Source organism: Oncorhynchus nerka, unplaced genomic scaffold, assembly GCF_034236695.1.
Source record: "Oncorhynchus nerka isolate Pitt River unplaced genomic scaffold, Oner_Uvic_2.0 unplaced_scaffold_1032, whole genome shotgun sequence".
Classification (NCBI taxonomy): Eukaryota; Metazoa; Chordata; class Actinopteri; order Salmoniformes; family Salmonidae; genus Oncorhynchus; species Oncorhynchus nerka.
In genome coordinates, this window is record NW_027040272.1 from 14,432 (window position 1) to 25,778 (window position 11,347).

The window sequence follows — 11,347 nt, forward strand, 5'->3', positions numbered from 1 at the left end:
CTCTGGTCTGATGAAACAAAAATAGAACTGTTTGGCCATAATGACCATTGTTATGTTTAGGGGGAAAAGGGGGAGGCTTGCAAGCCGAAGAACACCATCCCAATCGTGAAGCATGGGGGTGGTAGCATCATGTTGTGGGAGTGCTTTGCTGCAGCAGGGACTGGTGCACTTCACAAAATAGATGGCATAATGAGGAATGAAAAGTCTGTGGAAATATTGAAGCAACATCTCAAGACATCAGTCAGGAAATTAAAGCTTGGTTGCAAATGGGTCTTCCAAATGGACAATGACCTCAAGCATACTTCCAAAGTTGTGGCAAAATGGCTTAAGGACAACAAAGTCAAGGTATTGGAGTGGCCATCACACAGCCCTGACCTCAATCCTATAGAAAATTTGTGGGCATAACTGAAAAAGTGTGTGCGAGAAAGGAGGCCTACAAACCGGACTCCGTTACACCAGCTCTGTCAGGAGGAATGGGCCAAAATTCACCCAACTTATTGTGGGAAGCATGTGGAAGGCTACCCAAAATGTTTGACCCAAGTTAAACAATTGAAAGGCAATGCTACCAAATACTAATTAAGTGTATGTAAACTTCTGACCCACTGGGAATATGATGAAAGAAATAAAAGCTGAAATAAATCATTCTCTCTACTATTATTCTGACATTTCACATTCTTAAAATAAAGTGGTGATCCTAGCTGACATAAAACAGGGACTTTATACTCAGATTAAATTGTGTATTTGGCTAAAATGTAAGTAAACTTCCGACTTCAACTGTAGGTATTCCTCTTGTCCAGATGGGACAGAGCAGTGCGATGGTGATTACATCGTCTGTGGACCTGTTGGGGCGTTATTCAAACTGAAGTGGGTCTAGGATGACAGGTAAGGTAGAGGTGATATGATCCTTGACTAGTCTCTCAAAGCACTTCATGATGAAGTGTTGAGTGGTAGGGTGCGGTAGTCATTCAGTTCAGTTACCTTTACCTTCTTGGGTTCAGGAACAACGGTGGCTATCTTGAAGCATGTGGGGACACCAGACTGGGATAGGGAGCGATTGAATATGTCTGTAAACACACCAGCCAGCTGGTCTGCGCATGCTCCGAGGACGCGGCTAGGGATACAGTCTGGGCCAGCAGCCTTGCGAGGGTTAACACGTTTAAATGTTTTACTCACGTTGGCCACGGAGAAGGAGGGGGGCGGGGCGCAGTCCTTGTTAGCGGGCTACGACGGTGGTATTGTATTATCCTCAAAGCGGGCAAAGAAGGTGGTTAGTTTGTCTGGAAGCATGACATCGTTGTACGTGACGTGGCTGGTTATCTTTTTGTGGTCCGTGATTTCCTGTAGACCCTGCCACATACGTCTCGTGTCTCTTACCTGTCCTGTCCTGCCCTCCCCGTTCTCCTATCAAACCTGTGTTACTGGGGGTCTGAGCTGCTCTTACCTCTCCTGTCCTGTCCTCCCCATGGATGACTCCTCTCTCTTTCAGGTGCATGTGTGGTGTTTTTCTGATCTCATTCTTCCAGTTGTCTTCTGACTCATTTGATTTCAACTGATTTCCCCTCTCTCTCACTTTCTCTCACTTTCTCTCTCTCTCTCAGGGTTCTCTCTCAGGTGTCTCTCAGGTCCTGAGCTGACTTTGTCCTCTGTGTGAATGGTGTTTCAGACCAGCCTGTTTTTCAATTGACATGAGTCAGTAACAGTTAATAGTTCCTGATGACCTGGCTACATACAGTTTCTAACGCTTTGTCTGTCTCTCTGTGCTGTGTGTTCTAGGTGGGGACCTCTCTGGAAGCTCTCTACTGCAGCAGGGTCCCAGGGTGGGGGACAAGGAGGAGGAGGACAGAGAGACTGGGGACATGGCCTTTCTGAAGGACCTCCTGAGCCCTGGACCAATGGACGCAGACGAGTTCAGTCGAGAGTGGCAAGGCACCTTTGGCTGCTTGGAGTTCTCTGACCCTGTCCCCCCCACCCCCACCCTAGTCCCTCCTCCACCTACTGGAGCGGCCTGCCCCCCCTCTCAGTCCCCCAGTCCCACCGGCTTCCTGCCCTCCCAGCTGCTGGACCACAGTCTGAGTTCTACAGGTCAGTCAGTCAGCACCATCTCCTGGTCTGACCTCTAGTGGCTAGATGACCCTACTGCATGTCTGACCTCCAGTGGCTAGAGGATCTTACTGCATTTCTGACCTCCAGTGGCTAGATGACCTTACTGCATTTCTGACCTCTAGTGGCTAGGTGACCCTACTGCATGTCTGACCTCTAGTGCCTGAATCACCTTACTGCATGTCTGACCTCGAGTGGCTGAATCACCTTACTGCATGTCTGATCTCTAGTGGCTAGATGACCTAGTAGCATCTAGAAACAGATAGTTTGTATCCAGTTCTACTATCATCTAGAAACTGATAGTTTTGTCTCCAGTTCTAGAAACTGATAGTTTGTCTCCAGTTCTACTATCATCTAGAAACTGATAGTTTGTCTCCAGTTCTAGTAGCATCTAGAAACTTATAGTTTTGTCTCCAGTTCTAGAAACTGATAGTTTGTCTCCAGTTCTAGTAGCATCTAGAAACTTATAGTTTTGTCTCCAGTTCTAGAAACTGATAGTTTGTCTCCAGTTCTACTATCATCTAGAAACTGATAGTTTGTCTCCAGTTCTAGAAACTGATAGTTTTGTCTCCAGTTCTAGAAACTGATAGTTTGTATCCAGTTCTAGTATCATCTAGAAACTGATAGTTTGTCTCCAGTTCTAGAAACTGATAGTTTGTATCCAGTTCTAGAAACTGATAGTTTGTATCCAGTTCTAGTATCATCTAGAAACTGATAGTTTGTATCCAGTTCTAGAAACTGATAGTTTGTATCCAGTTCTAGTATCATCTAGAAACTGATAGTTTTGTCTCCAGTTCTAGAAACTGATAGTTTGTCTCCAGTTCTACTATCATCTAGAAACTGATAGTTTGTCTCCAGTTCTAGAAACTGATAGTTTGTCTCCAGTTCTAGTTTCATGTAGAAACTGATAGTTTTGTCTCCAGTTCTAGAAACTGATAGTTTGTCTCCAGTTCTAGAAACTGATAGTTTGTCTCCAGTTCTAGTAGCATCTAGAAACTGATAGTTTGTCTCCAGTTCTACTATCATCTAGAAACTGATAGTTTGTCTCCAGTTCTAGAAACTGATAGTTTGTATCCAGTTCTAGTATCATCTAGAAACTGATAGTTTGTCTCCAGTTCTACTATCATCTAGAAACTGATAGTTTGTCTCCAGTTCTAGAAACTGATAGTTTGTATCCAGTTCTAGTATCATCTAGAAACGGATAGTTTTGTCTCCAGTTCTAGAAACTGATATTTTGTATCCAGTTCTAGTATCATCTAGAAACTGATAGTTTTGTCTCCAGTTCTAGAAACTGATAGTTTGTCTCCAGTTCTTGTAGCATCTAGAAACTGATTCTAGTACATTCTTATCAGCTTGTTGTGTTCCTTCTTCTCTTCTTTCCTGGAAGAATGATGACATCACATTCCCTTGTTTCCTCTCCCTCCTTTCTGTCCTTCTTTCTCTCAGGCTGGGCGACGCCTCCCATGTTCCAGGCTCCGCCCCTACAGTCCCCAGTGTCGGGCCAGGTCCAGTCAGCTAAGGGTGGCCCAAAGTCAACAGCCAATGGTGAGAGGGTGTGGTTTGTGAGGCTTGATGTCGTTGGCTCATCAGTGTTGGGTTTAGTTTTAGCTTTCAAATGTGCCTTACAGTACCAATTCAGTACCTGTGTGTGTGTGTGTGTGTGTGTGTGTGTGTGTGTGTGTGTGTGTGTGTGTGTGTGTGTGTCTAGTTCCTAAAGCTGCATCGCGGGACATGTCTGCATGGTTCAACCTGTTTGCTGATCTGGACCCCCTCTCTAACCCTGACACCATCGGACGCTCTGATGATGAGATCCTCAATGCCTGAGGGGTGTGTGTGTGTGTGTGTGTGTGTGTAGTTACTGTATACTTTGTAATGTCTGTAATATTCTATATTGATGATTGAGGAGGATTTGACTGAGATTCATCTTCTATACAGGATATGTACTGTAAGTGGGGTGGGCTTAACCTTAGAGATATAATATAGACCCTAACACCTGATTGGTTGGCCCAACAACCTATCACCGGACCGGGCTCTACCAGTGACATGGTCTATAGTACTAATTATAAAGCGGGTAGTTTGGGTCCTGAATTCTGATTGGCTGAAACAGCATTCCAGTGTTGTGTATATCAGACAATATACCACAACTCCTAGTTTCCTGTTCCGTTTGAGTGAGCAGTTTAGAATAGCAATACTGGGTTGGTGGTATATGGCCAGTATAGCACTGCTAAGGGCTGTATCCTGGACCTCTGCTTCGCGTCGTGCCAACAGCTCTTATATTGGCCATATATCATTAAACACATGGACCCAGAACATGGACCCAGAACTTGGACCCAGAGACCCAGAACATGGACACAGAGACCCAGAACATGGACCCAGAGACACAGAGACCCAGAACATGGACCCAGAGACCCAGAACATGGACCCAGAGAACCAGAACATGGATCCAGAGAACCAGAACATGGACACATGGACCCAGAGACCCAGAACATGGACCCAGAGACACAGAGACCCAGAACATGGACCCAGAGACCCAGAGAACCAGAACATGGACCCAGAGAACCAGAACATGGACACATGGACCCAGAGACCCAGACATGGACCCAGAGACCCAGAGAACCAGAACATGGACCCAGAGAACCAGAACATGGACACATGGACCCAGACCTAAATCGTGCAGATGTGAGTTAACTGAGATGATGTCTAAGATGGTCTAATCATGTAAACTGCAGCATCTGGTTCTTGTCTCCACTACAAGAACTGGATTTGATACATCTCCCCTTGCTAATACTACCATACAGCCCTTAAAGCAGGTAGGATTTATACTGTACCGTAGTCACATAGATCACCTAGGAAACAGCTTGTTCTACCTCACTGAAGCTCATATCACTGATTCTGTTTTCGTGATACAGGAACTCTAGAAGCTTTTCTCTGTGTGATGTCACTATGGGGTATTGTGATGTCACTATGGGGTATTGTGATGTCACTATGGGGTATTGTGATGTCACTATGCGTTTGATGATGGTTTATCTTCTGAATCCTCGTGAGCGAAAGCAGAAGCAGACAGCTCTGATCTTTTCATGAGAAGAATGGGAATATTGTGTAAGTCTCACGATGCAGTTTTTATTACTTTACAGGGCATTCAGAAAGTATTCAGCCTTCACTTTAATCCACATTTTGTTAAGTTACAGCCTTATTCTAAAATGGATTAAATCGTGTTTTCCCCCTCATTAATCTACACACAATACCATTATAATAACAAAGCAAAATAGCTTTTTAGAAATGTTTGCAAATAAATGTGTTACAAAACCCCCCAGGAAATATCACATTTTCATAAGTATTCAGACCCTTTAGTCAGTAATTTGAAGAAGCACCTTTGGTAGTGATTACAGCCTTGAGTTGTCTTGGGTATGATGCTACAAGCTTGGTACACCTGCATTTGGGGAGTTTCTCCCATTCTTCTCTGCAGATCCTTTCAATCTCTGTCAGGTTGGATGGGGAGCATCGCTGCACAGCTATTTTCAGGCCTCTCCAGAGATGTTCGATCAGGTTCAAGTCCGGGCTCTTGCTGGACAACTCCTGCGTTGTCTTGGCTGCATTTTTAGGGTTGTTGTCCTGTTGAAAGATGAACCTTCACCCCAGTCTGAGGTTCTGAGCGATCTGGAACAGGTTTTCATCAAGGATCTCATTGTACGTTGCTCCGTTCATCTTTTCCTCGATCCTGACTAGTCTCCCAGTCTCTGCCACTGAAAAACATCCCCACAGCATGATGCTGCCACCACCATGCTTCACTGTAGGGATGGTATTGGCCAGGTGATGAGCAGGGCCAGGTTTTCTCTAGACGTGACGCTTGGCATTCTGGCCAAAGAGTTCAATCTTGGTTTCATCAGACCAGACAATCTTGTTTCTCATGGTCTGAGGGTCCTTTAGGTGCCTTTTGGCAAACTCCAAGCGGACTGTCATGTGCCTTTTACTGAGGAGTGGCTTCCGTCTGGACACTTTACCATAAATGCCTGATTGGTGGAGTGCTGCAGAGATGGTTGTCATTCTGGAAGGTTCTCCCATCTCCACAGAGGAACTCGAGCTCTGTCAGTTTGACCATCGGGTTCTTGGTCACCACCCTGACCAAGACCCTCCTTCTCCAATTACTCAGTTTGGCGAGTCTCATAGCAAACGGTCTGAATACTTATATAAATAAGGTATTTCTGTTTCTTATTTTTAATTAATGTGAGTTTCCGCTTTGTCATTACGGGGGTATTGTGTAGATTGATAAGGAAAAAATGAATTTAAACAATTTTAGAATAAGGCTGTAACGTAACAAAATGTGGAAAAAGTCAAGGGGTCTGAATACTTTCCAAATGCGCTGTACATACAGACAAGAATGTATATCAATCACAAATGCTTTATCTGATTAAACTATGCCTTTTATTTCACGTAAAGGATGTGTAACGTCATAGGATGAATGCAACGGCACAGGAGGAAACGGGTATCAACAAACATTTTGAAGGAACTTTATTAAACTATGCCTTTTATTTCACGTAAAGGATGTGTAACGTCACAGGATGAATGCAACGGCACAGGAGGAAACGGTTATCAACAAACATTTTGAAGGAACTTTATTAAACTTTGAATTTGAGATGTTTTTCCATTTGTGCGTTTCTTTAAAAGTATTTATTTGTCATCGAGTTGAGTATTTCATTACCAACTCACCTCCCATCCTTTCCAGTCTACCCTGTCATCAAGTTGAGTATTTCATTACCAACTCACCTCCCATCCTTTCCAGTCTACCCTGTCATCAAGTTGAGTATTTCATTACCAACTCACCTCCCATCCTTTCCAAACTACCCTGGTGGACATCTCTGCCAATACATTTGAAGGTCGATTTTGGGCAAAAGCGCAAAAATAATGTCTTTAAACGGTATAACTGGTCAATGCACCATCATACCAGGTCATTTATTGCTTTTAACAAAATGGCAAAATAAGATATTTGGCTACAGAAGTGACATTTCTTTCCGATCTCCAAAAACAAATCCTGTGAAATGATGTCAACACATACTGGAGGAGTTACAGGCTAGATACAGTGGCTAGCTTAGCTAAAAAACTGGCTACAGTGGCTAGCTTAGCTAACAAACTGGCTACAGTGGCTAGCTTAGCTAACAAACTGGCTACAGTGGCTAGCTTAGCTACCAAACTGGCTACAGTGGCTAGCTTAGCTAATGAACTAGCTGCAGTTGAAGTCGAAGTTTACATACACTTAGGTTGGAATCATTAAAACTCGTTTTTCAACCACCCCACAAATGTCTTGTTAACAAACTATAGTTTTGGCAAGTCAGTTAGGTCATCTACTTTGTGCATGACAGAAGTCATTTTTCCAACAATTGTTTACAGACAGTTTCTTTCACTTATAATTCACTGTATCACAATTCCAGTGGGTCAGAAGTTTACAAACACTAAGTTGACTGTGCCTTTAAAAAGCTTGGAAACTCCAGAAAATGATGTCATGGATTAGAAGCTTTTGATAGGCTAATTGACATAATTTGAGTCAATTTGAAGTGTACCTGTGGATGTATTTCAAGGCCTACCTTCAAACTCAGTGCCTCTTTGCTTGACATCATGGGAAAATCAAAAGAAATCAGCCAAGACCTCAGAAAAAGAATTTTAGACCTCCACAAGTCTGGTTCATCCTTGGGAGCAATTTCCAAATGCCTGAAGGTACCACGTTCATCTGTACAAACAATAGTACTCAACTATAAACACCATGAGACCACGCAGCCATCATACCGCTCAGGAAGGAGACACGTTCTGTCTCCAAGAGATGAGCGTACTTTGGTGCGAAAAGTGCAAATCAATCCCAGAACAACAGCAAAGGACCTTGTGAAGATGCAGGAAACAGTTACAAAAGTATCTATATCCACAGTAAAACGAGTCCTATATCGACATAACCTGAAAGGCCGCTCAGCAAGGAAGAAGCCACTGCTGCAAAACCGCCATAAAAAGCCAGACTACGGTTTGCAACTGCACAGGGAGACAAAGATCGTACTTTTTGAAGAAATGTCCTCTGGTCTGATGAAACAAAAATAGAACTCTTTGGCCATAATGACCATCATTATGTTTGGTGGAAAAAGGGGGTACTTGCAAGCCGAAGAACACCATCCCAACCGTGAAGCACAGGGGTGGCAGCATCATGCTGTGGGGGTGCTTTGCTGCAGGAGGGACTGGTGCACTTCACAAAATAGATGGCATAATGAGGTATTAAAGTTATGTAGATATATTGAAGCAAGATCTCAAGACATCAGTCAGGAAGTTAAAGCTTGGTCGCAAATGGGTCTTCCAAATGGACAATGACCTCAAGCATTCTTCCAAAGTTGTGGCAAAATGGCTTTAGGACAACAAAGTCAAGGTATTGGAGTGGCCATCACACAGCCCTGACCTCAATCCTATAGAACATTTGTGGGCATAACTGAAAAAGTGCGTGCGAGAAAGGAGGCCTAAAAACCGGACTCCATTACACCAGCTCTGTCAGGAGGCCTACAAACGTGACTCCATTACACCAGCTCTGTCAGGAGGCCTACAAACCGGACTCCATTACACCAGCTCTGTCAGGAGGCCTACAAACCGGACTCCATTACACCAGCTCTGTCAGGAGGCCTACCAACCTGACTCAGTTACACCAGCTCTGTCAGGAGGCCTACAAACCGGACTCCATTACACCAGCTCTGTCAGGAGGCCTACAAACCGGACTCCATTACACCAGCTCTGTCAGGAGGCCTACAAACCGGACTCCATTACACCAGCTCTGTCAGGAGGCCTACAAACCGGACTCCATTACACCAGCTCTGTCAGGAGGCCTACAAACCGGACTCCATTACACCAGCTCTGTCAGGAGGAATGGGCCAAAATTCACTTGTGGAAGGCTACCCAAAACTTTTGCCAAAGTTAAACCATTTAAAGGCAATGCTACCAAATACTAATTGAGTGTATGTGAACTTCTGACCCACTGGGAATGTGATGAAAGAAATAAAAGCTGAAATAAATCATTCTCTCTACTATTATTCTGACATTTCACATTCTTAAAATAAAGTGGTGATCCTAACTGACCTAAAACAGGGAATTTGTAGTCGGATTAAATGTCAGGAATTGTGAAAAACTGAGTTTAAATGTATTTGGCTAAGGTGTATGTAAACTTCCGATTCAACTGTACGTTGGTCATGTGCACACCTGACTAGAATGACACTGATGTACCACCAAAGGCCACACCCTGTTTATGTTTGAAAATTGGGAAAGATGCGGAGTTGGACTGTTTTTCGTGTCCAAAGTTGACCTATAACAGGAAACCCCATCTCTACTGCTACAGGTTGTAAAACATGATCAAATATCATCTCCAATATTAAAATCTACTTTGACAGAAGAGCTCTTCATTTCTCTGTTGAGTGGACAGTACTGGTAGTTTAGAAGTCTGTACAGTTATGTAGAACGCTTAGAGCCCTGACCGGGATCAATTCTGAGCTCTGGTAATAACCACCAAAAACGCCTCCCCACCCCAAGGGCTCTATTCAATCTGTATGGCTGAAGTTCAACTTTACCACCTGATAGAAATGTAAAGGCAATGTTCCTGTGTTAGGGGTTAGGGGTTAAGGGTTTGGGTAAGGGTTAGGGTGTGATAGAAATGTAAAGGCAATGTTCCTGGGTTAGGGGTTAGGGGTTAGGGGTTTGGGTAAGGGTTAGGGTGTGATAGAAATGTAAAGGCAATGTTCCTGTGTTAGGGGTTAAGGGTTTGGGTAAGGGTTAGGGTGTGATAGAAATGTAAAGGCAATGTTCCTGTGTTAGGGGTTAGGGGTTAAGGGTTTGGGTAAGGGTTAGGGTGTGATAGAAATGTAAAGGCAATGTTCCTGGGTTAGGGGTTAGGGGTTTGGGTAAGGGTTAGGGTGTGATAGAAATGTAAAGGCAATGTTCCTGTGTTAGGGGTTAAGGGTTTGGGTAAGGGTTAGGGTGTGATAGAAATGTAAAGGCAATGTTCCTGTGTTAGCGGAGACGGCATTCACGGTAAACACTGCATATGTCGGCTCAATGGGAAATTACCTTTTCTATCACACGGTCTGTAACGCTTCAGCCATCCAGATTGAATCAAACCCTAAGTAAGTTACGCTAACCCCCTAACCAACCTTAAATGACCCCTAACCAACCTTAAATGACCCCTAACCCCCTAACCCACCTTAAATGACCCCTAACCCCCTAACCAACCTTAAATGACCCCTAACCAACCTTAAATGACCCCTAACTCTCTAACCAACCTTAAATGACCCCCTAACCAACCTTAAATGACCCCTAACCAACCTTAAATGACCCCTAACTCTCTAACCAACCTTAAATGACCCCCTAACCAACCTTAAATGACCCCTAACCCACCTTAAATGACCCCTAGCCCCCTAACCCACCTTAAGTGACCCCCTAACCCCCCAATCAACCTTAAATTGACCCGTAACCAACCTTAAACCCCTAACCAACCTTAAATTACCCCCTAACCAACCTTAAATGTCCCCCAAACCCCCAACCAACCTTAAATGACCCCTAACCCACCTTAAATGACCCCTAGCCCCTAACCCACCTTAAATGACCCCATAACCCCCAATCAACCTTAAATTAACCCGTAACCAACCTTACATGACCCCTAACCAACCTTAAATGGCCCCAAACCCCCAACCAACCTTAAATTACCCCTAACCCACCTTCAATGACCCCTAACCCCATAAGCACCCTTAAATGACCCCTAACCACCCTTAAATGACCACTAACCAACCTAGTAATAATGTTATATTATTACTATTTTAATCCAGTTCTCATTGTTGCCTAAAATACAAACACAGTGCCTCATTATCTCCAGATCCAATACATTTCAGACACTTCCCCATGGCAGGCACAGTAAAGTAACAGCGCCTCTTCAACCGCAGGAGGCTGAAGAAATTTGAATTGGCACCTAAAACCCTCACATACTTTTACAGATGCACAATTGAGAGCATCATGTCGGGCTGTATCACCGCCTGGTATGGCAACTGCACCGCCCACAACCGCAGGGCTCTCCAGAGGGTGGTGCGGTTTGCCAAACGCATCACCGGGGCAAACTACCTGCCCTCCAGGACACCTACAGCACCCAATGTCACAGGAAGGCCAACAACCATCTGTGGGAGGAAAGGGGAGGGATAGAGGGAGGAAGGAAAGAGGGATGGAGGAAGGGAGGAAAGGGGAGGGGAGG

At 44.3% G+C, this 11,347-nt stretch overlaps 1 protein-coding gene across 2 annotated transcripts; it reads left to right on the plus strand.

Annotated features, from left to right (window-relative positions):
* The first annotated feature begins 664 nt into the window (after nt 1-664).
* LOC135559546 (islet cell autoantigen 1-like protein) lies at nt 665-6,733 on the plus strand. Of its 2 annotated transcripts, none has more exons than XM_065016317.1 (3): nt 665-2,082; nt 3,547-3,645; nt 3,809-6,733. In XM_065016317.1, exons 1-3 carry the CDS (start codon nt 1,857-1,859, stop codon nt 3,922-3,924), a joined length of 441 nt encoding a protein of 146 aa, XP_064872389.1. In that variant the 5' UTR covers nt 665-1,856; the 3' UTR covers nt 3,925-6,733. The 2 variants fall into 2 exon arrangements, with proteins under 2 accessions (XP_064872389.1, XP_064872388.1); XM_065016316.1 differs by having other exon boundaries at nt 683-2,082.
* The last annotated feature ends 4,614 nt before the right edge of the window (nt 6,734-11,347 follow it).

Coding starts and splice junctions, on each gene's coding strand:
- LOC135559546 (XM_065016316.1), top strand. CDS start 4,307: ATGGCCAGTATAGCACTGCTAAGGGCTGTATCCTGGACCTCTGCTTCG.